The sequence below is a fragment of the Apteryx rowi genome, unplaced genomic scaffold (genome assembly GCF_003343035.1).
Source record: "Apteryx rowi isolate R43461 unplaced genomic scaffold, aptRow1 scaffold_911, whole genome shotgun sequence".
Taxonomy (NCBI): Eukaryota; Metazoa; Chordata; class Aves; order Apterygiformes; family Apterygidae; genus Apteryx; species Apteryx rowi.
The window spans coordinates 1-18,097 of NW_020451218.1; the positions used below are offsets into that span (position 1 = coordinate 1).

The following is an 18,097-nucleotide window of genomic DNA, read 5'->3' on the forward strand; positions in this document are numbered from 1 at the left end:
GGAGAGAGGGGGGAGAGAGAGGGGGGAGAGAGGGGAGAGAGAGAGAGGAGAGAGAGAGAGGAGAGAGAGGGACACTACTGCGTAGCAAATGGCCACCACCTAGACCTGAGATATTGTTCTCTCAAAGTTTAACATGTATATCCTTCATAGTCATTTTTACAAGGTGGCTTGAATGTGTGCCAGGTTGAATTGACTGTATGCCAAATAAAACCATGAAGAAAGAAGGAAGGGGGTGTGGCTGGTTGTAAATAAATGTGTATGCTTCTCAAAAATATTTTTCAAATATTTCCTTGAAAGATTTAGTAAAATCAAGATGCCCCTACTACAAAGGGTGAAGGATGGTAGACATTCATTTCCAATTAATACAAATGATTAGGGAAGTAGAGTAAGTAAGTGGAAGTCAGGAAGTTATGATAAAGCTTGCACTTTTAAGCCCTGTCTACAAGGTAGTTGCTAAAGGAATTACTGAGAAAAGAGATCTTTTAATCCTGATGCAAAATAAAACAAGACACCATCTGAATAAGGCAAATTGCTAAATACCTATGGTTTTCTTTATGTGTGTCAAAATATAGGTTCTATTCTGTTGGATTATGGTGTTATTAATATATTCTTTAATTCAATATGATGAATAAGTTAAGAAAGACTATGAAATAAAAAAAATCCTCAGGTTGGTTTAGGAAAATATGATCTGATAGTTTAAGATGTAGGATTTGGAAAAGTGTTTAGCTTAGCTTTATATGTGTAATAATGTATACACTGCAAATTTAACCTTTCTGTCTGTCAGTAGCACTTTGCCCAATATAAAATATTTTCTACTTGCATAAAAATCATATTTTCTCTCTAAAAAGAAAAGTTTGTGATAGTTACAATGCTTGTCAGTATTATTGTGACAGTTCACAGTGTCTTTAAGGTTCTGTGTATTTGTTTGAAAAACTTAATTTAGAAGAGTATTAACTCCATAGCTCTATCCAAACCTAAGATAATCAGCTTAATTTATTTACCAAGCTTACACATGTGTATTTAATAATTCAGAAATATAAATGCATCCATAAAAAGGAACAGGGAGCGTACTTGTAAACAGAGCAGCAGAATAAATGCAAAGGTATTATTGCAACCCGTTGTTTGTTTGCTCAGGGCTGAAAACAGAGGAAATGAGTCTGGGTTGGGGTTTCCTCAGCAGATCTCTGCCGGGAGCGGGCCTGGCTGAGACCCCCYGGTGTAGCAGCCGGGCTCCCAGCATGAGCAGGCCTCCTCCGTCAGGCCAGCCTGAAGCCACAGGAGTCACGCTATTTCACCTTAGCAGCAATTTAAAGAGTTAAAGCAAACAAGCAAATCTGTAGAACCTCTTCCTCCAAAGCCTTTTCTGTGAGAAAATTTTTGAATAACAACATCCTGAGGTTCTCTTTGTTTTCTCTGCTTTTTGATATTAAGAGTATGCTTATTCTTTGAGGGAAAATATTTTAATGTTGGAAAAATGCTTATCTCAATTAAGACGAGTCATTCAGGCCTATTCTTCCCATAACAACAACCACATATAAATAGAATTAAGGGATTATGACAATGTATATGCAACCATTTTTTTTTAATATGAACAAAATTCTCTGACTTAATTCTGAAAAGAAAACCTAATTGCGCTCTGCATGTGTTAAATTTCTGGTCATAGTGACATGGCATAACTCCTGACCCCCTCACTCTGGTTACCTCCCACTGTTATGTTTGCTTGCTACTACCAATGAGAGTCTCAAGAGTGAAAAAGTTGAGTTTCATTTTCCCCAAAGCCTTTATGTACGAGACGACAGCCAGGAAAGAGCCCTTCTTCTGCCTGAGGCTTCCCTGCAAGACCTGCTGCATACTTCTGTGAGCAAGGTTTGTTCTCTTAAAACATTAAAAACTTGTTAGCTGCTAAGTTGGTTATGGCCCAGGAAAAGGGGGCAGCTAATGAAAATGGAAAAATTAAAGAATTATTTTTTCTGCTCAAATCATTTAAATCAAAATATATGGCAAATCCAACTGGGGTTCTTTTAAAAAACTGCTCAAAAGCTGGGTTACAGAGAGATTACTTCTTGTTTGCTCTTTTCTCCTGTTACTAGAATTGTATAAATGTATCAAAAGAATCAGACTGATACTTTGCTATCTGTTTAAATTAGGTTGTCTGCTTGTCTAAATGAGTACTTGAAATCAAATTCCTCTTATCAGTGGTGTTCAGGTTTTGCAGCTATATAGTTTTTGGAAGATTTGGGGTAGTTTCTAGAGTATGTGCTGAATGTAGTTCATATCTTACAAGAAGGCTGTACATCAGTTGCTTTTATATGTTGCTGCATGGTCCCTTTGTGCATTTTCTGTCCTTTTCAGTGTTGTAGTGACCTCCTGTCTTGGGAGCTTAAAATGCCAATGAGTTTGATGTAGTAGTGGGGAGAGGAGCATCTTCATGTTGCAAAGTTTTCAGCTAAGAGAAGAGAAAGGATGTGGATAATACCCATATATTGAATAATTTGCATTTGTAATAGTGTAAAAAGTGTAGATGAGTTGTGCGTTTACCATGTGCTAATAGTGTTTCTGTTGGTTGGCAGAGGAGACAGCTCAGAGGCAATCATTGTTCCCACTTCTCTTTGTACAGATACCTGATTTTGCCTCTGGTAGATTCAGTCTCCCTTTAAAATAAAGGTTGCACATGCTGCCATATAAAGATAAGAAAGGGCTTTCTGAAGGCTTGGGGTTTGCCACCCACATAGTGGTGGAGTCAGAATGTGCTCCAATACCAAGGAGAATTTATCCAGGGCTTTAAGAAGCATTGCCCTGAGTGATATCAGTTTCTATTCTGGCTTGTGTGCTCAGTAGCTGTGTGGGGAGAGGCTTGAAGCTTGAGCAACATTTTTCTTACATTTGCCAATATGGTGTTTCTGAGGAGGAGAAAAAAAAATCAGTTTGTAGCAAGAAATCTTAACAAATTTCACCAATTTGTTTATATAATTTATATAATTATATATAATTTTTTATATATTTTTTATGTAATTTTCCTTCCACTTTCTTCTATTTTTGCACAACCATTATGACTTTGCCTCAGGGCAGAATTTATTTTTTATTGTTACATGAAATGTGTGCTGTCTTTTACTTGGCTAGCATAATAAGAATACAGTCATTCTTTATTTTTCATTTAGATCTGAAGCTTTCTGTTTTTCAAGGTCTACTTGCTCACTCATCCACAAGAAAGCAAGGATTGGGATCAAACTTAAGATGTAAGGCTGAGTATCTGTGTTTCTCAATCTCTACAAAACAGGCCTGGCGATTCTTTTCTAACRTACCTCTCTTTCACTGAGTCTAGCTTGGTTAGAAGGATATGTTAGACTATGGCTATTTACCAAATGCTTTGTACTCATGCCAAAGCATTCTTTTGAAAAATACTCAAAGTTCAACAACTGAAACATCTGTGTTATTTGCTTTAGCCTAGATTCACTATCAAGCTCTGCGCAGAACAAATGAAATTAGTGAACTGTGTCTAAACATTAGCAAAACCTTTCTGGAATGGGAGGAAAAGTGAATGGTTGGATGCTGTTTAGGGGGCCAGATAATACAGGCAAAAACCTGAAAAGATTCCAAATGTGGGTAACAAATGGTTATGTGCAAGAATACAGTACAGGATACAGGAGTGTGCATCATTTTTCCATCCTCTGACAGGTCTGCAACACACCACTTAGATGGGTTGTTAATGTCTAAATGTATGTCTTGCTAGTTGGCTATGGTTTCCAAAATCCTAATCATTTTTTGAGTTGGGGCTGCTGCATTTACTGAATTTTGTGCTGAACAGCTATCCAACATGTGGTATGTTAGCTAGGAAACTGGCCATTAGTCCAATCAACAAGGAAATGCTGTGGAGGGAAAGAAGAGATGACCAGAGTTGCTGAGCGTCAGGGTATTTTTCACATAGGTTGCTGTGAAACTGCAATGGCCAGTATTTTTAATGAAAACTGGCAAAATGCCTAGTAAACACTTGTATCGGAACAAGTGCAACATGCTTATAAAAGTATAACTTTAATAAGCAAAATTCTGTATTGTAAGCCATAGTGAACTGAAAAGCAAATCAAGATGCTCTTGAAGACTTTGTGATTTCATTTTCACAGCAGCAAGGGAGAAGGAGAGGAAAGGCCATATACTGAACAGCAAAGAGAACTAACTTTACTTCATGTCTGGTTTGCTGTCCCTAACACCCTGACTCTGGGAACTCTGTAGGCCACTTTGAAAAAGTTTTCAAGGGAAGCCGGGGGGAAAGAGGGATGTTCTCACTTAAAACTGCTAGCTACTTCAACTTTAAAAATTCAGTCTACTCAAGCTAGGAGAAGGTGTGCAACTTTCAGGCACTGCCAAAGCAGAAGATGCTATTCCCAGTGGCCATAAATCAGCTATGATGAGGGGGGTTTGTCACAGGATTCCCTCAGTGGCTCCAGACGTATTTTAAGAACATAGTTTGAAATGGCTTTTGCAGAAAACGGGGGAGTCTTAGGGGTATTTAACCCGATTACAGAGGAAAGAGCTCTTGTTTGTTGTGCAGTATGTGACTTAATCACTTGGTGTTCTTAATGTCTGAGTCTTGCCTTGAGGCAAAATTCTCTTGTTTTCTACTGAAAGGCATTTGCCAAGCCTAAAAAAAAAAAAAGAAATGACTTAACACAAGGTTTAAATAGTGTCACTGATGACCTAATACCTTATCATCCTATGCACCTAGAAAAGACCTAGACAAAAATGCTAGTTAGTGAACAACTTACATGTAGTAAGCAGAACTGCATTTCTGCAGTTGAGAGTTTTGGTAGAGTTTTGGTCTTTTCTGGAAAAAAAAAAAGAAAAAAGAAAGAAAGAAAATGAACACAAGAAGTGTCAGTAACCTAAAGAATGGGCAAAGTTTTTGTAAAACGTTTATTAGGGTGCCAAGAGAAACCATTTGTGTCATGGCATATGACTCCAAAAAGACAAGATTAGAAGGACTGCAGCAGAAGACAGTAGTGGAATTTAGCTGGAGTTATGAGGTCACAGTAGACGAGAAAGGAGAAGAGAAATTAAAAACAGCTGGAAGACAAATACTTAGCAGAAAAAAGCAGCCAGCTTGAAAGCATGATCGTGAATGTCTGACAGAAAGTGAGACTATCTAGTACAAAAGAGAGTTGAGAAGAGGCTTCGGGGAAAACAATTAAAAAATGGCAGAGAAGCACGGTGGAACAACTAATCACAGGAGAAGAGAGAAATGATCATGGTATCATAGCCAGGAAACAGTGCTGATCATGGAAAAAAAATTACACCTAGCTATAGGTAATGGTGAGAGGCCAGTACAGTCTTCAGTGAGACAGAAAGAGAACAAGAAGCAATTGAGGCAGGTTTGTGGCTGAGAAGCATTGACAAGTCCGTTGCTAGAGCAGGTGAGCAYGTCATGGTGGACCAAAATGTGGACCTGAGACTGAAAAGGATGCTGCTGGGAGTGGAGAAAAATCCACTGCTCATCCTTTCCATTGGGATAGGGACAAAGCCAGTGGCTGTGTAAAACATCTGTGGAGCAGTGCTCCTAATCATCCTGGATGGAGAACCACCCCCAAGAGCATCCTGGGAACAGAAAGTGGGGGGGGAACAAACTGGGTAAGAGGGGTTAATAGAAGCCTTTTAACTTGGATAAGGACCTTGGTAAAGAAAAGACCACAAAAAGTGCTAAAAGGGCAAGTATCTGTCCTCAAAGGCTGATCCTGGAACTTGTCTTGTTAGAAATTTTCACTGATGATCTTCAATGACAGCTTCATCCTGTGCTGATGAGATTAGCTGTCATGCAAGGCCAAGAGGTATCGGAAATCCAGACAGGGATCTGAATATCACTGTCGAAGCCCTGCACTTCTAAAGTAGCTGGGCCCCTGTACAATGAAGCATTTTCCACGCATAGCCGGGATGATGAGGTGCTGCTGCCTTTGGTGGCAGGCCCTGTCCTGCCCTGCCTGCCTCTGTGCTACCAGCCAAGTGCAAAGGGCTCTGCTGGCAGCGCAGCCAGTGACAGCTGGAGGCCCAGACCAGTGGGAAGAGAGATGATGCCATTCCCACGGGGTTGGTTCCCTCAGGGATAGTCCGCAGTGCCCAGTTGAGCACTGAAAGCCAGAGCAGGTTTGGGCTGGGCGAGGTGTAGTCCCTGGTGTCCCAGGAGTGGTGCTTTCCAGTGTTACAAGCCACATGTGCTTTCGTGGGTAAATTCAGGGAAGCTCGTGACTTGCTTCCACTCAGCCTGCCCATGCTTTGCTGCCAGGAACTGCAGGAGCTTCTGACACCCACGGCACTGAACCGTCCTCGGACCTGAGGGAGGCTGAGGGTGCTGCTGCGGCATCACCACTGGGGCGCAGACTCCAGCAGCACATACGCGGGTATGTGAATGCATGAGTGCTGCTTGCTCAGGCTGCCGTAGCCTGGGGCCAGGGTGCTCAGTGCCTGCTTCCCCCCTGGCTTTTGTTTCTGAGTGGGAGAGAGAGATTTACTGCCCCAGGACTGGCCTCATCGGCTCTGGGTGCGCTGTTCCTTGCCCCAGCCCCCGCTGCTGCTTGCAGGAGCCGTTCTGGACCTTGCAACTTGTTGGGCCACCAATGACAGTAAGGGTGGTGGTGTCCCAGTGAGGTACACCTGCATGTGTGTTGTTCTGTGAGCATGTGAAAAGTGCTTTTTGGCAATGGAATCAGTCTTCACTGATATTAGTATGTGCTGAGAACTGACTGTGTGTCTGGCTGATTATTAGCTGGGTTTAATTATTGTTTTTATTATTGCTGTGTATTTTAGGAGAATGTCCATCTTTGAGTATGGCAACACAAGAAAGATACTGATTTTAACAGTATCTGACTTCTAAATATCTAATAGTGATTGTAAGTGAAGGGAGACAATAGTCTCGTGAAACATTTTTATTATTTTTATTATTTTATTATTATTATTATTGTCAAGAGCTACTCATAAGAACTTATAGTGAAAACATATTCAGACCAGTGTGATATTTGGGTTGAGTGTTAGGCATGAAGAGATGTGATGTATGTATATTGTATTTACATTTATGGTATATATCTATGCACATTGCTTCTTGATGTTAGAACCCTTCCTGCTTTGGTCTTTCATTGAAGCAAAAGGGATTTTTTTTGTCTGAGTAAAGTGCTAGTGAAAATCCCTGAATCCACATTGAAAAACAGCAGCAAGAGTGTAAGATTTTCATTTCTCAGTACCATCCTGAGTATTTTGTGTTTCCCAGATCTAAGGTCATAAGCTGTGGCAGAGAAGGGCACAATTCCTCCAGAAATAAATAAGGAACCACTAGCTGTTAGTCATGGACTGAAATGGTGCCTTTCCTCTGAATAGGGAGAGTTATTCTTGATTTTGAGGTGAGGAAGAAGGAGGCTTTTGAATGAAAGTATTCAACCATTCAGCATCCAGGTGGGGAAGAATTAGCAAATTTTACCCCRTGGATGACTTCACTGGCCGCTACAGTTTGGTCACCTCCATCCATGCAATTTACTTGCTTTGTTTCCTGCCAGGTGTCACTAACTGTCCTGTTCCTCCCCTTTCTCTTTCAGAAGATCAAGGTGATCTGAAGAAACTAGAGATGGCCTCTCCGCCCGTTGTTACAACCCAGCCTCAATATAGCATGCCTGTTTCATCCATATCAATAAATATGTGGCAGACAGGCCTGATGGACTGTTGCACTGACTGTGGCGTGTGTAAGTGTATAACTGGATATCTTATTTCAACCATCCATGTGAAGAGGGGCTTCAGACAGCTGCTGAAACAGGTGGTGTGGTACGGTTTGTCCCATGCCTTCTCAGAGCTGTTCTTGAAGCGATGCTAACACCTGCTTGTTCTGATAAATAGTGGAATAACTAGAGCAGTGTAACCTGCTCCCCAAAAGGTGTTTTTTGGTGGTGGGATAATGAACGCCTACTTTGAAACAGTCTCAGATATGAGGCCCAGGCAGCATTTCCAGTGATGGAGGTGGACTGAGCTAGCACACTACACTCTGTCCTTCACCTCACCTTGTTACCTCTGGCTAAGAAAGCAGGACCTTGTCCCTCATTGCTGACAGCAGGCTAATGGAAGTGTCAGGTGTTCATCCTGTTGCAAAAACAGAGCTTTTCTTGGTGAAGACGATACAGGCAGCCCTAATTAGTGGACAAAAAACTGCAGGAAACTTGCAGTCTCTTGTGCCATAGCCCTTCAGTTCTCTCAAAGATCTCTCCCTCCTGTCCCAGCTCTGGCCTACCAACATGCCCCTATGTTTCTCCTTCTATTTTTCTAGGCACGCCTGCTTCCCTCCTAAGGGTGACTTTGACAGGGACAGGCTGCAGGAACCAGAGGCAAACCCTCACTTGTTCCTGTGTTTCATCTTATTCCAGGCTTCTGCGGGATGTTCTGCTTTCCTTGTCTCGCGTGTCAGGTGGCTGGGGATATGAATGAGTGCTGCTTGTGCGGTACCAGTGTGGCGATGAGGACCCTCTACCGCACCAGATACAATATCCCGGTTAGTGATTAATGGCTTGTTTCACTTTGCTCAAAGAATAAACATTAAATGCCCTCGGAGGCCCCTCTCTTTGGACATAGTGAATGTGTGGAGGGCAACAGCATTCTTTGTTTGCCATTTCTCACTCATTCTTCAGTGTTTTATTTCCTGATTGATGTTGGGAGCACAGAATGGGAGTCAGGGGATATTTAGCCATACAAATCTCTTGGCTGCTTTTAGAAAATTGATTTTAATCTTATGCAACTCCTTTACAGCATCCTTCATCGCATGAAGGCAGGCTTCCTGTAGCACTGCAAAAGGTCCTAGAAACATGTCCTGCTTTCAGCTGTTGTTGACCGCAGTGATTCACAGGGTCTGGGCTGCTTCTTCTCCGCTCCATAATGAGCATTATATATAGGAAAAGATTTGAGATAATTGGAGGTATAATAAAGAATAAATTCAGTCTTTTTTTTTATGCCTATTCATTCCCTCCTTTGAGGAGATGTGCTGGCTGGCTATTATTACACAGATAAACCTCTATAATAAGGCATTGGAGAGCTGTGTTCATTCATATACAGTAAATCTGGCAAATCATTTATTTTCAGAGGTAAATTAGTATTTTCTGTAGCACAAACTGAAGTAACCCAATTCCAATTCACCAAAATTGCCTCTCTTTTTGTGTGTTTTTCCCCTCAATCTTAACCTAGGGAGCCAAAAGATGAATAGCTATCTGAATGCTGTATTAAGTTCTTTCTTTTTTCTTTATATTTTGTAGTTGTTTTGCAAGTCCTCTATGTTCTACAACAAATACAGTCATCCATATTGAAATGTTTTAGCATTTTTAAATACTGTTACTCTAGATTCTGGAGCTCAATGCAAAAAAGAACATCAAAGAGGAAACAAAAGACAATGCGGACTATGATTAACTTATTCTTAGATGAAATGTGATTTATGGAAAGTTCTACAGTCCTAAATAACTTCTGTTTAACAGGGGTCCATTTGCTCTGATTGCTGTATCACCACATGTTGTCTTGTGTGCTCTGTTTGTCAACTAAAGAGAGATATTAACAGGAGGAGAGCACGTGGCATATTCTGGTAAGTTTGGCTGATTGTTGCTTATTTATAAAGCCACCATGTGAAGCCCAGCAGAAGCTCAGGCCCTCATGGTCCACCAGTGGCTGGCGTAAGGCATATGGATGCTGTGATGCAGAATTGGAAATAACCAAGTGGTAATAGTGACCTGTCCCACAGCAAGACGTTACCAGGAGCCTTCTGTGAGGGAGGAGACCAGCATCTCTGGGAAAGTGTTTGTGGGGTCCCGGCCCTCCAGAGGGGAGGAGGCTGGGAGCAAAAACACGCTGAGACAGTACACCAAGACTGTGGGCTGGCTGCCAAAATGTGCCTGGCAGGGTGATGCGGGGCAGGGCATGGTGAGGGTCACCATGGGGAAGAGGTGCTGTGATGGCAACGTGCGGGTGGCTGGTGGGGCTGGGGCTTTCAGGGTGAGTCAGGACTGGCGATGCACAGCCCCGCTCGCTAGCGTGGTGGCATGGGCTGCCCGGAGTTCATCCACCCTTTGCTGTGTGACAGATTGGCCTTGGGCTCCAACGCTCCTGTCCCCATCCCGTGGCGGATGCCACTGGCCTCGCTGGGTGCTGCGGAGTTGCAGCATGCTGGAGTCACTGGCTGCACTTTCGGTTGGAAACATACCACAGATGTTTTTGCTTGATTGTTATTGATTCCTCTTTTCCATGTTACAATCATCAATAAACTGCTTGGCTTCACTTGCACTATGTGTCATCTTTCTGTACCACCTGAGATATCTTGAGAAACTCTTCCTCCTCCTGCTACTTCCATTTTAGCAGCTTCCCTCTGTCCCTAGGGCAGCTGAGACTTCTCTGTGCCCTATTGCAGAGAGAGATTTTGACTACTTTTTTTTTATTTACAGAGCTTTTAAAAGGTATTTTTAATATGTATGAGATGTCTATTTTACTCACACAGAATGTAAACTGTGGAAATTTTTTTTTTTCATTTTCTTGTCCTGAAACTGAATTTTCCAAAAAGTGATATTATTTCAAATTACTACAGCAACAAAAAAAGATTAAAAAAGGAAACATGGGTGGACGCTTTGCAGCATCTTCTCTTTGGGAACAACAGCTTTCAGCCAAATGCTGTTTTTGTGAAAGGAAAAGAAGGGGGAAGCAGAAGTGGGTTGTATGTGGGTCAAAGCCCCACTCCAGGGTCCAGCAGCCCCATTCCTGCAGGCAGCAGGGTCTCTGAGCATGGAGCTGCCTCAGTTTCCATGGCCTGGGCTGGCCACAGGAAAATGCATACCCTAGAAATGAAGCAACTGAGGCTGTCCTGGGTGTCAGAGCTTCACGTGCTGCAAGAAAGCATCATGGAAAAGCAAATTCAGTCTTTACAATTCACTTGTCTTTTTAGCTGTAACCTTCTCCTCCAGCACTGCCTTTCCTGACCTGGCAGAGAAAGTGCTCCTTGCAGCTCTGTCATGCTCATTTCTGAATTTACATCTACAGTGATTTTTGGCTGTCTGTCACAAGCCGAACTTGTGCATTGCAAAGCAGAAGTGAGCAGAGGTCTTCGTGGTGAACATGCTCCTCCAAGGAGACTGACAATGAATTCACACCCACTTGTGTGTAAAAACGTTGTTGGGTCATGGTAGGCAAAGCCCTGTTCAAGGACAAACTCTGCCACACGCTGGCCACAGCAAGAGAGGGCACATTGGCTGAGGATTTGGTCTTACAAATATGGGTTTTGCCTAAAATGCATCAGAAAGGCAGCAGAGAAGTCGTAGCTGCCCTCATGCCGTCATTTGTGGAGAGTTACTAAAGGACTCTTGGGCTGTACAGATCTTCTCCCAGCTTTACTCTTAGAAAATCTGATTTTTTGCAACAGGGATCCAAGAAACTCAGATATATTGCAATTCAGCACCGCTCAATACTGTTGTCTAGCTCACTTCTTGTGCTTATAGCTAAGGGAAGCCAGGAATCCCCTCCGCAAAACGTGTGACCTCTCCTTTATGTGAAACCCAAATGTTGTAAATATGCGACTGAGCTTTGCCTGCACTGCGGGGCAGAGCAGCGCAGTGGCACTCCCTGCGAGCTGGGCCCCACATTGTCCAGCCTGTCTTTTGGATAGTCTGTAGAAAGTAGGAGAACTACACTGTCATCCTAAGAAAGCTGAGGAGAGAGAATAAATACCACACATTAGGGCTCCTTTCAGCATGATGTAAGAAAGTGATAAGAATATGTACCCAGGGTTTGAGGCAGCGCCTGTGCCACCCAGAGGAGTCATTTCTTTATGACAGCCAGGCTTAACTATAAAACTGCCTGGCAGGAATTGTACCTCCACCAGGAAATTTCTTAAAGCAGTGCAAAAGCTTGAATACAAATTTTCCTTCTCTGAAAACTGTTACTCTCTGAAACTAGTAGCTCTGATAAAGTATCTGGGCAAGTGTGAGAAAATGTGAGGCATGGCAGCAAGAGCCCTGGAAAAGCATTGAGTCTCCTGAAGGGATGCACTTGATAGGCCAGCATTACACAAATCAGGTGTATGTTGCTATACCTGCTCTGTTGGTCAGACAGAACAGAGGTTGCCCTGGGCAGTGCACCCAGTGCACATATAAAGGGTGAGGAGCAGGAAAAGGCAGCTCACCTCCCCAGACGAGGGCTACTTGCAGGCGGTACTTGCATTTGCCTTCATTTCATTTGGCAAGGTAAAAATATTGGTACTTGCTTAGCTGCTGGACTGGTTGTTGCCTAGGAAGGAGATGTAGTAAAAATAGAAGTGCTCTTTTCTACCTTACAGGCTGCTTCAAAGCAAAATTAACGTGTCGGTTGCTGCTGATGGGCATTTTAACAAAAGTACACAGCAAAGTTAGATCGTGCACAGCAACGGCAGTGTGCGTGGGGCCCGGCAGTGCCGCTGCTGGAGCTGCCACAGGGCTGAGGCTGGAGGACCAGTCAGACTTGACGCTTGCTCTGTTGTTGGAGGGATCTGGGTCTCACTTTGGCAGAGCATTGTTCCTCAGCTAAGACTTCTTATTTCTGTGAGGATGGTGGTGTCACAGGCAAAGCAATCTTGATTTGGGAAACTTTTTACCTAAGTTAATTTATTGCCAGTTAACACAAACTTCTAATCACTGATTTGAGTATTGTGGAAAAAAAAGGAAACATAAAGAATTAAACAAAGACTTAAGTAAACACCCTTTCTCTGTTTTCCCAAGGCTCAAATTAAGCCCAACACTGCTCTGACCATCCCACATCCCTTCAGTGAGGCAATGGGCAGTGCAGGAGGGTTGGATCGTGTGTGTGTGTGTGTGTGTGTGTGTGTGTGTAAAACCTTTTCTTCCTGCTGCTTCTCCACGCTTCTTACTGCTTTTCCACTGCTGCCTAGCATCCCTGCCATGGTGTGGGTTGCAGTCCCTTGCAGGGGTGTCCTTTCCCAGATGTGGGCCAGGATCCTCTTGGAGGTGCACCCCTCTGACCCATGAATGCTGCTTTCCAGGAGGGCGTCTCTTACGCGGGAGCGCGTGCACAAGCTAGCAAGGTGCTCATGTGTAAATCAATTGTGGGTGCATGCATGAAGCAACCAGGTACTCATGCATGAATGAATGCTCCTGTGTTCATTAACTGGGTGCTCATGCATCAGTTGTGCACTCATGCATGAACTAACTGGGCGCTCAAGTTTAAATTAATATATGCTTATGCATAAATGAAGTTGGAGAACTAACTGCACACTCAAGTGCTGATTGTGAGCAGAGTAATGGTGCACTCACGCATCAATGCATGTGTGTGAAGTAAGCAGGTGCGAATGCATGAACAGACTGTGCTTTCACACAGCACATAGCTGCGTACTCAGGTGTGCGCTAGCTGTGTCCTGCTTGTGTGCAAGCTCAGTGGGTGCCGAGGCCTGCTCTGCTTGGCTGCCTACATGAACTTGTTGGGCACCCATGCATGAACCAGGCACTTGTGTGCAAACCGATTGCATGTTTGTGTGTGAATTAACTGCATGCTTGCAAAAAATCAATCATGCGCTCCCACATGGATTAATTATGTGCTCATGTGAGAGGGCAGTAAATGCTGTGACTCAGGCTGGCATGAGGAGCCATGCAGAAGCAGGGCTGGCTGGCTCGGGGAGCGCTTGGGGCTTTGGGAACTGCAAAGATGAGCCACCAGGTCGGATGCTGAAGATGTTGAGTGGTGACTGATAGGCTTCGTGCCCCGTCCTGCACCTGGTGCCCTCGGCCACGCCAGCCCTCATGGTGGGGTGGGTGCACCCAGTGCCGCACCAGCCCTCGGGGTGGGGTTCTGGGTGCTTGTCTGAGCCAACCTTCAGCATGTGTTGGTTAATGAGGCAATCCTGCTGGATGGCTGTATGTCCTTCAGGGTAATTAGTGGGCTGGAATTACATAATGGAAGAAGATACTGGTATCTCACTTATGGTCAGTCTAGTTGTACTTCAGCTGTTTGTTTGCAAAAAGTCCCTCATGAACAAGTCATATGGAGAGTTTCTACAATCCTTCTTCCATGTCGTATCTTGTGTCATGGCAGAATCAAACTCCCTTCTTCTTTTTGCATACTGTTATGGGAAAAAAGGTCTTCCTTACCGTGAAAGAACTCCTGGGAGGCAGTATTTAGTTGTCAGGCAGTGGTCTGTGTTCAGAGAGCAGGGTGGGATTTCAGGCAAAAAATGTGTCCAAGCTAGTCTGTAAACTATCCATTCTGCCTGTAGAGCACCTAAGCCACTTGCTGCATGCTGACGACAGTCAATACAAATGAAATTCCAGGAAATACCCTTATATCTCTCTGGTATTAATTGAAGGTAATGCATTTAATGGACTTTTTTGAGTGCTCAGGATAGTAATATACTTATTATACTGTATTTCTGGAATCTCACTTTTACCACAAATTCTGTGTCAATGTGTGATGCCACCACAAAAGCAATCATCCCATTCATTTTTAATAGAATCATAGGAATTAATGCCATCTTCCCTTTCTTTAAAAAGCAAATGATTTCCTTGTTTTCTTCCTGCCCCTCCCAGCATCCCGAAATTCAGACATCAAGCCCTCCCTGGTTACATATGGGAAGGGAGTGCTGAGCTGTTCTGCGCAAACACCATAACCTGCAGCACGCTGTACCTAATGCACCGGCAGCACAAACGTGCCAAAGCCAACACGGCAAGGGCAGATGGGGAGCGTTTGCCAAAGACACTCTGTCAAACACATGTAACACTAGTAATGAAAATATCTGGTGGCTGTGTGGGGAAACAAATGAAAGCACCAGAGAAAAGGCAGGCCCAGCTGACCCAAGCGTGGCAGAGGCAGACACTGGTGGGACGAAGCTGTGCATAGCACCGCGGCTGCCAGCAGAGCTGCCGATGCACAGGGAGACCCTCCGGGGCTGGAGATGCAGTCAGAGTCATTATGGGAGTGAGTGGGATCATGGTGAAGGGAAGGAGCTGTGCAGCCCTCTTGGAGTGTGCAGGCCCTTGCTGAAGAAGGGAAAACAGCCCAGGGTTGCTCAATCAATGTGCTGCTGAGCTCCAGAGGCCAAGGAAGAGAAGGACGAGGGGCTAGGGGAGATGAACAAAGGGAGGAAGGAAGGGAAAGAGGATCATGGTTATCATAGTGAAAAATGACAAAATAGCTGCCTCAAAATCTGCCAAGAAAACAGGTTGACAAGAAAACAGAGAAGAGGAAGCACATACCCTGGAAGCTGCTCTAGAGGGAGAGGCAAAGGGATGAGATACTCGAGGAACAAAGCACAACAGTAGGATGATTAATGAGAACTTAAGAGAAGTGGGACAGAGCTCTGAAAGCTTCAGAGCACTGTGGATGCAAAAAAAAAAAACAAAAAAAACCACAAAAAAACCCCCAACCAAACAGGTAGAAGCAGATAATGGAGACATTTAACCCAGAGATTAGCAGACAGGATCGACCTACAGAAGCCCTGCGCTTCTGAAGCAGCTGGGCCCCTGGAAAATGAAGCATTTTCTATGCATAGGTGGGATGATGAGATTTTTACTGCCCCCGGATTGGCCCCATTGGCTCTGAGCACACTGCTCCTTGCCCCCAGGCCCACTGCCGCTTGTGGGAGTGGTTCTGGACCTCACAACTTGTTCAGCCACTTGTGAGGGGGAGGGTGGTGGTATCCCTGTGATGGGGAGCTGCAAGGCACACAGGCCGCTATCTCATCTCTGAGTACAGCAGCATGAGCAAGATATTCAGTTTAGAAATATCTATAGTATCTTTCTTCCATATCTCTCCCTTGCAGAACAGAAACTGCCTTGAGTGACCCAAAAGCTGTGGAAATGGCCTCTCATCACGTGATTACAGTCCAGCCTCAATTTTCAAGTCCTCCACAGGCGAGCGAATGGCAGACGGGGTTGCTAGACTGCTGTTCTGACTTTAGAGTGTGTAAGTGGATCAGAATCTCTTATATTTGACATTTACCTGCTATGCATTTCTGGTATGTCCTCTGCTCTTTTAGCAGGAGAGTCTGGAGTGGGGAGTGATGACTCTCCAGCTGGACGTTTACAAATCCCACTCACATTGCCCCTACTCTGAAATGGAGAGGGATGCAGGTGAAGGTGTCGTCAGGGCTTGCAGGGACTCGGGACAGAAATCCATGGGAAGTGACTCGGCTCATTCCAGCGCTCGTGGAACAGCTGGCTTTGCCACTTTAACCACCAAACAGTCCTCTTAGGCAGTTTTTCCTATGATGGAGGTGGGTCAGGTTTGCACCCTCGCCTCTTCTCCTAAGCAAGGCAGGGTGTCACCTCCAACTGCTGACAGCAGGCTGGCACAGAGCATGCCAGGTCACCGCCTGTGTTGCAATCCATGTTTTTTCTTGGTAAAGGCAGGAGAGCTGCTTTTGTTAGAGGCTGAGATCTGTGGCTGAGGTTGCAGCCTCCTAACACAGCTCTGCAGGGCTTTGAAAGGGCTCTCCAGCTGTTGCTCTGGTTTGCCAATACACCCCAGGTTTCTCTCCCCTTTCTCTTACGTCATCTGCTTCTCATGACAAAAAGCACTTCTTTTTCCTCACCTCTCTGTAGGTATATGTGGCACCTTCTGCTTCATTTGCCTGGGATGTCAGGTGGCCAAGGACATGGACGAATTCTGCTTGTGTGGCTCAAGTGTGGCAATGAGGACACTCTACCGCACCAGATACAACATCCCAGTTAGTGATTCACCTTTTCCTTTGCCCCACTTAAGGGCTAATGCTTTGTAGGCACATCCACAGATGTAAGCTCAGCTCCCAGGCTCAGKGTGCTTAGCTGCAACCCTTACCAAGCTTCGCCCAGGAAGTTTGAAAGGGCATCCAATGGGGAGAGCAGCTATTGGGATTCTCACAGATAGCCCCACCCCACCAGACTGGGCACCAAGGATCAGTGCGATCTCCTTGACAGCCCAAGCACAAAGTGATCTCCTTGGCAACCTGTTGGTCAGTCACAGCTTCCTCACTCATGGTTGTTGTCCCCCCCCCCCCCCAGCATCATTCACCCTTCCTTAGTGGCCGGATTGAGGCTAGGCTTTTTTTGTAGACTTCAGAGAGACAACAAAATAGTCTTTAAAAAAAAGGACGATTTTAAAAAAGGCAAATCAAATCAGAGGATGAATTATTTTTTATGACGGCTCTTTCCACCCAGGGATCCATTCTGACTGATTTTGTCACCATCCTGTGCTTTCCCTATTGCGCTCTTTGTCAATTAAAGAGAGACATCAACAAGAGGAAAGAGCAGGGCATATTCTGGTAAGTTTGATTTCTAAAGCTGACAGCAACGTGCAGGCAGCTGGCGGAGCTGGGGTGCTCAGGGCGAGTGCTGGCTGGCGATGCGCAGCCCCGCTTGCTAGCGCAGCAGCGTGGGCTGCCCAGGGTTCACCCACCCTTTGCTCTGTGATAGATCGGCCCTGGACTCCAAAGCTCCTGTCCCCATCCTGTGACGGATGCTGCTGGCCTCGCTGGGTGCTGTGGAGTCACTACACACAGGAGTCGCTGGCTGCACTTCCAGTTTGGAAATGTACCATGGATGTTTTTGCTTGATTGTTATTGATTCCTCCTTTCCTTATTTTAATCATCAATAAATTGTGATGCTTCAGTTCATTTGTAGCGTGTGCTATCTTCAGTCTTGTTTTCTTTCTCTGTGCTCTGCTGCAACAGCAGAATCAAATATAATTTTTTTTTTTTATGCTTTGAATTCAGACCAATATTTAATTTAACAGATAGAGGGGACATTGTGTGTTCAGTGTATGTGACCAAACCACAAAGTAGACAAAATAAAATGTAACAAATCAAAAGCAAAGCTTGCTGCAGCCATCTCAGTGTCTCCCCCATGGAAATCACGGCTTGCAGACAGCAGTGAGCCTGCTGCACCAGTGACAGCATTGCCCTGTGCTCACTCCTTGTGCATGTGGCTGGCAGAAAGAACAAACTTTCCCTCGCGACAGCAGGCCAGACACGCAGTTTCCCCTCCATCCTACCAGTATTGCTCTTGCCAGTGCTGCTGGTGGCCATGGCCGTATTGCTTATACCCATCAGGATGTAAAACATGGAATAACCRTGTTATTAACAAATATCATTGTTGCA

General features: G+C 44.5%; 2 protein-coding genes across 7 annotated transcripts; both read left to right on the plus strand.

Annotated features, from left to right (window-relative positions):
- Nucleotides 1-1,760: 1,760 nt before the first annotated feature.
- Nucleotides 1,761-10,278, plus strand: LOC112978300 (placenta-specific gene 8 protein-like). Of its 5 annotated transcripts, XM_026091654.1 has the most exons (7): nt 1,777-1,866; nt 3,159-3,236; nt 6,269-6,383; nt 7,569-7,712; nt 8,385-8,509; nt 9,480-9,583; nt 10,079-10,278. In XM_026091654.1, coding segments are annotated over exons 4-7 (345 nt in total). In that variant the 5' UTR covers nt 1,777-1,866; nt 3,159-3,236; nt 6,269-6,383; nt 7,569-7,597; the 3' UTR covers nt 10,080-10,278. The 5 variants fall into 5 exon arrangements, with proteins under 5 accessions (XP_025947435.1, XP_025947439.1, XP_025947434.1 ...); XM_026091649.1 differs by lacking the exon at nt 10,079-10,278 and having other exon boundaries at nt 9,480-9,587; XM_026091651.1 differs by lacking the exons at nt 6,269-6,383; nt 10,079-10,278 and having other exon boundaries at nt 9,480-9,587.
- A 4,992-nt stretch (nt 10,279-15,270) lies between these two features.
- LOC112978297 (placenta-specific gene 8 protein-like) lies at nt 15,271-17,562 on the plus strand. 2 transcript variants are annotated; one of them, XM_026091645.1, is made up of 5 exons: nt 15,271-15,280; nt 15,785-15,927; nt 16,566-16,690; nt 17,160-17,263; nt 17,415-17,562. In XM_026091645.1, coding segments are annotated over exons 2-5 (336 nt in total). In that variant the 5' UTR covers nt 15,271-15,280; nt 15,785-15,821; the 3' UTR covers nt 17,416-17,562. The 2 variants fall into 2 exon arrangements, with proteins under 2 accessions (XP_025947430.1, XP_025947429.1); XM_026091644.1 differs by lacking the exon at nt 17,415-17,562 and having other exon boundaries at nt 17,160-17,267.
- The last annotated feature ends 535 nt before the right edge of the window (nt 17,563-18,097 follow it).

Coding starts and splice junctions, on each gene's coding strand:
- LOC112978300 (XM_026091650.1), top strand. CDS start 7,598: ATGGCCTCTCCGCCCGTTGTTACAACCCAGCCTCAATATAGCATGCCT. Junction 7,713..8,384: donor TTGCACTGACTGTGGCGTGT/GTAAGTGTATAA, acceptor ATCTTATTCCAG/GCTTCTGCGGGATGTTCTGC. Junction 8,510..9,479: donor GCACCAGATACAATATCCCG/GTTAGTGATTAA, acceptor TCTGTTTAACAG/GGGTCCATTTGCTCTGATTG.
- LOC112978297 (XM_026091644.1), top strand. CDS start 15,822: ATGGCCTCTCATCACGTGATTACAGTCCAGCCTCAATTTTCAAGTCCT. Junction 15,928..16,565: donor CTGTTCTGACTTTAGAGTGT/GTAAGTGGATCA, acceptor ACCTCTCTGTAG/GTATATGTGGCACCTTCTGC. Junction 16,691..17,159: donor GCACCAGATACAACATCCCA/GTTAGTGATTCA, acceptor CTTTCCACCCAG/GGATCCATTCTGACTGATTT.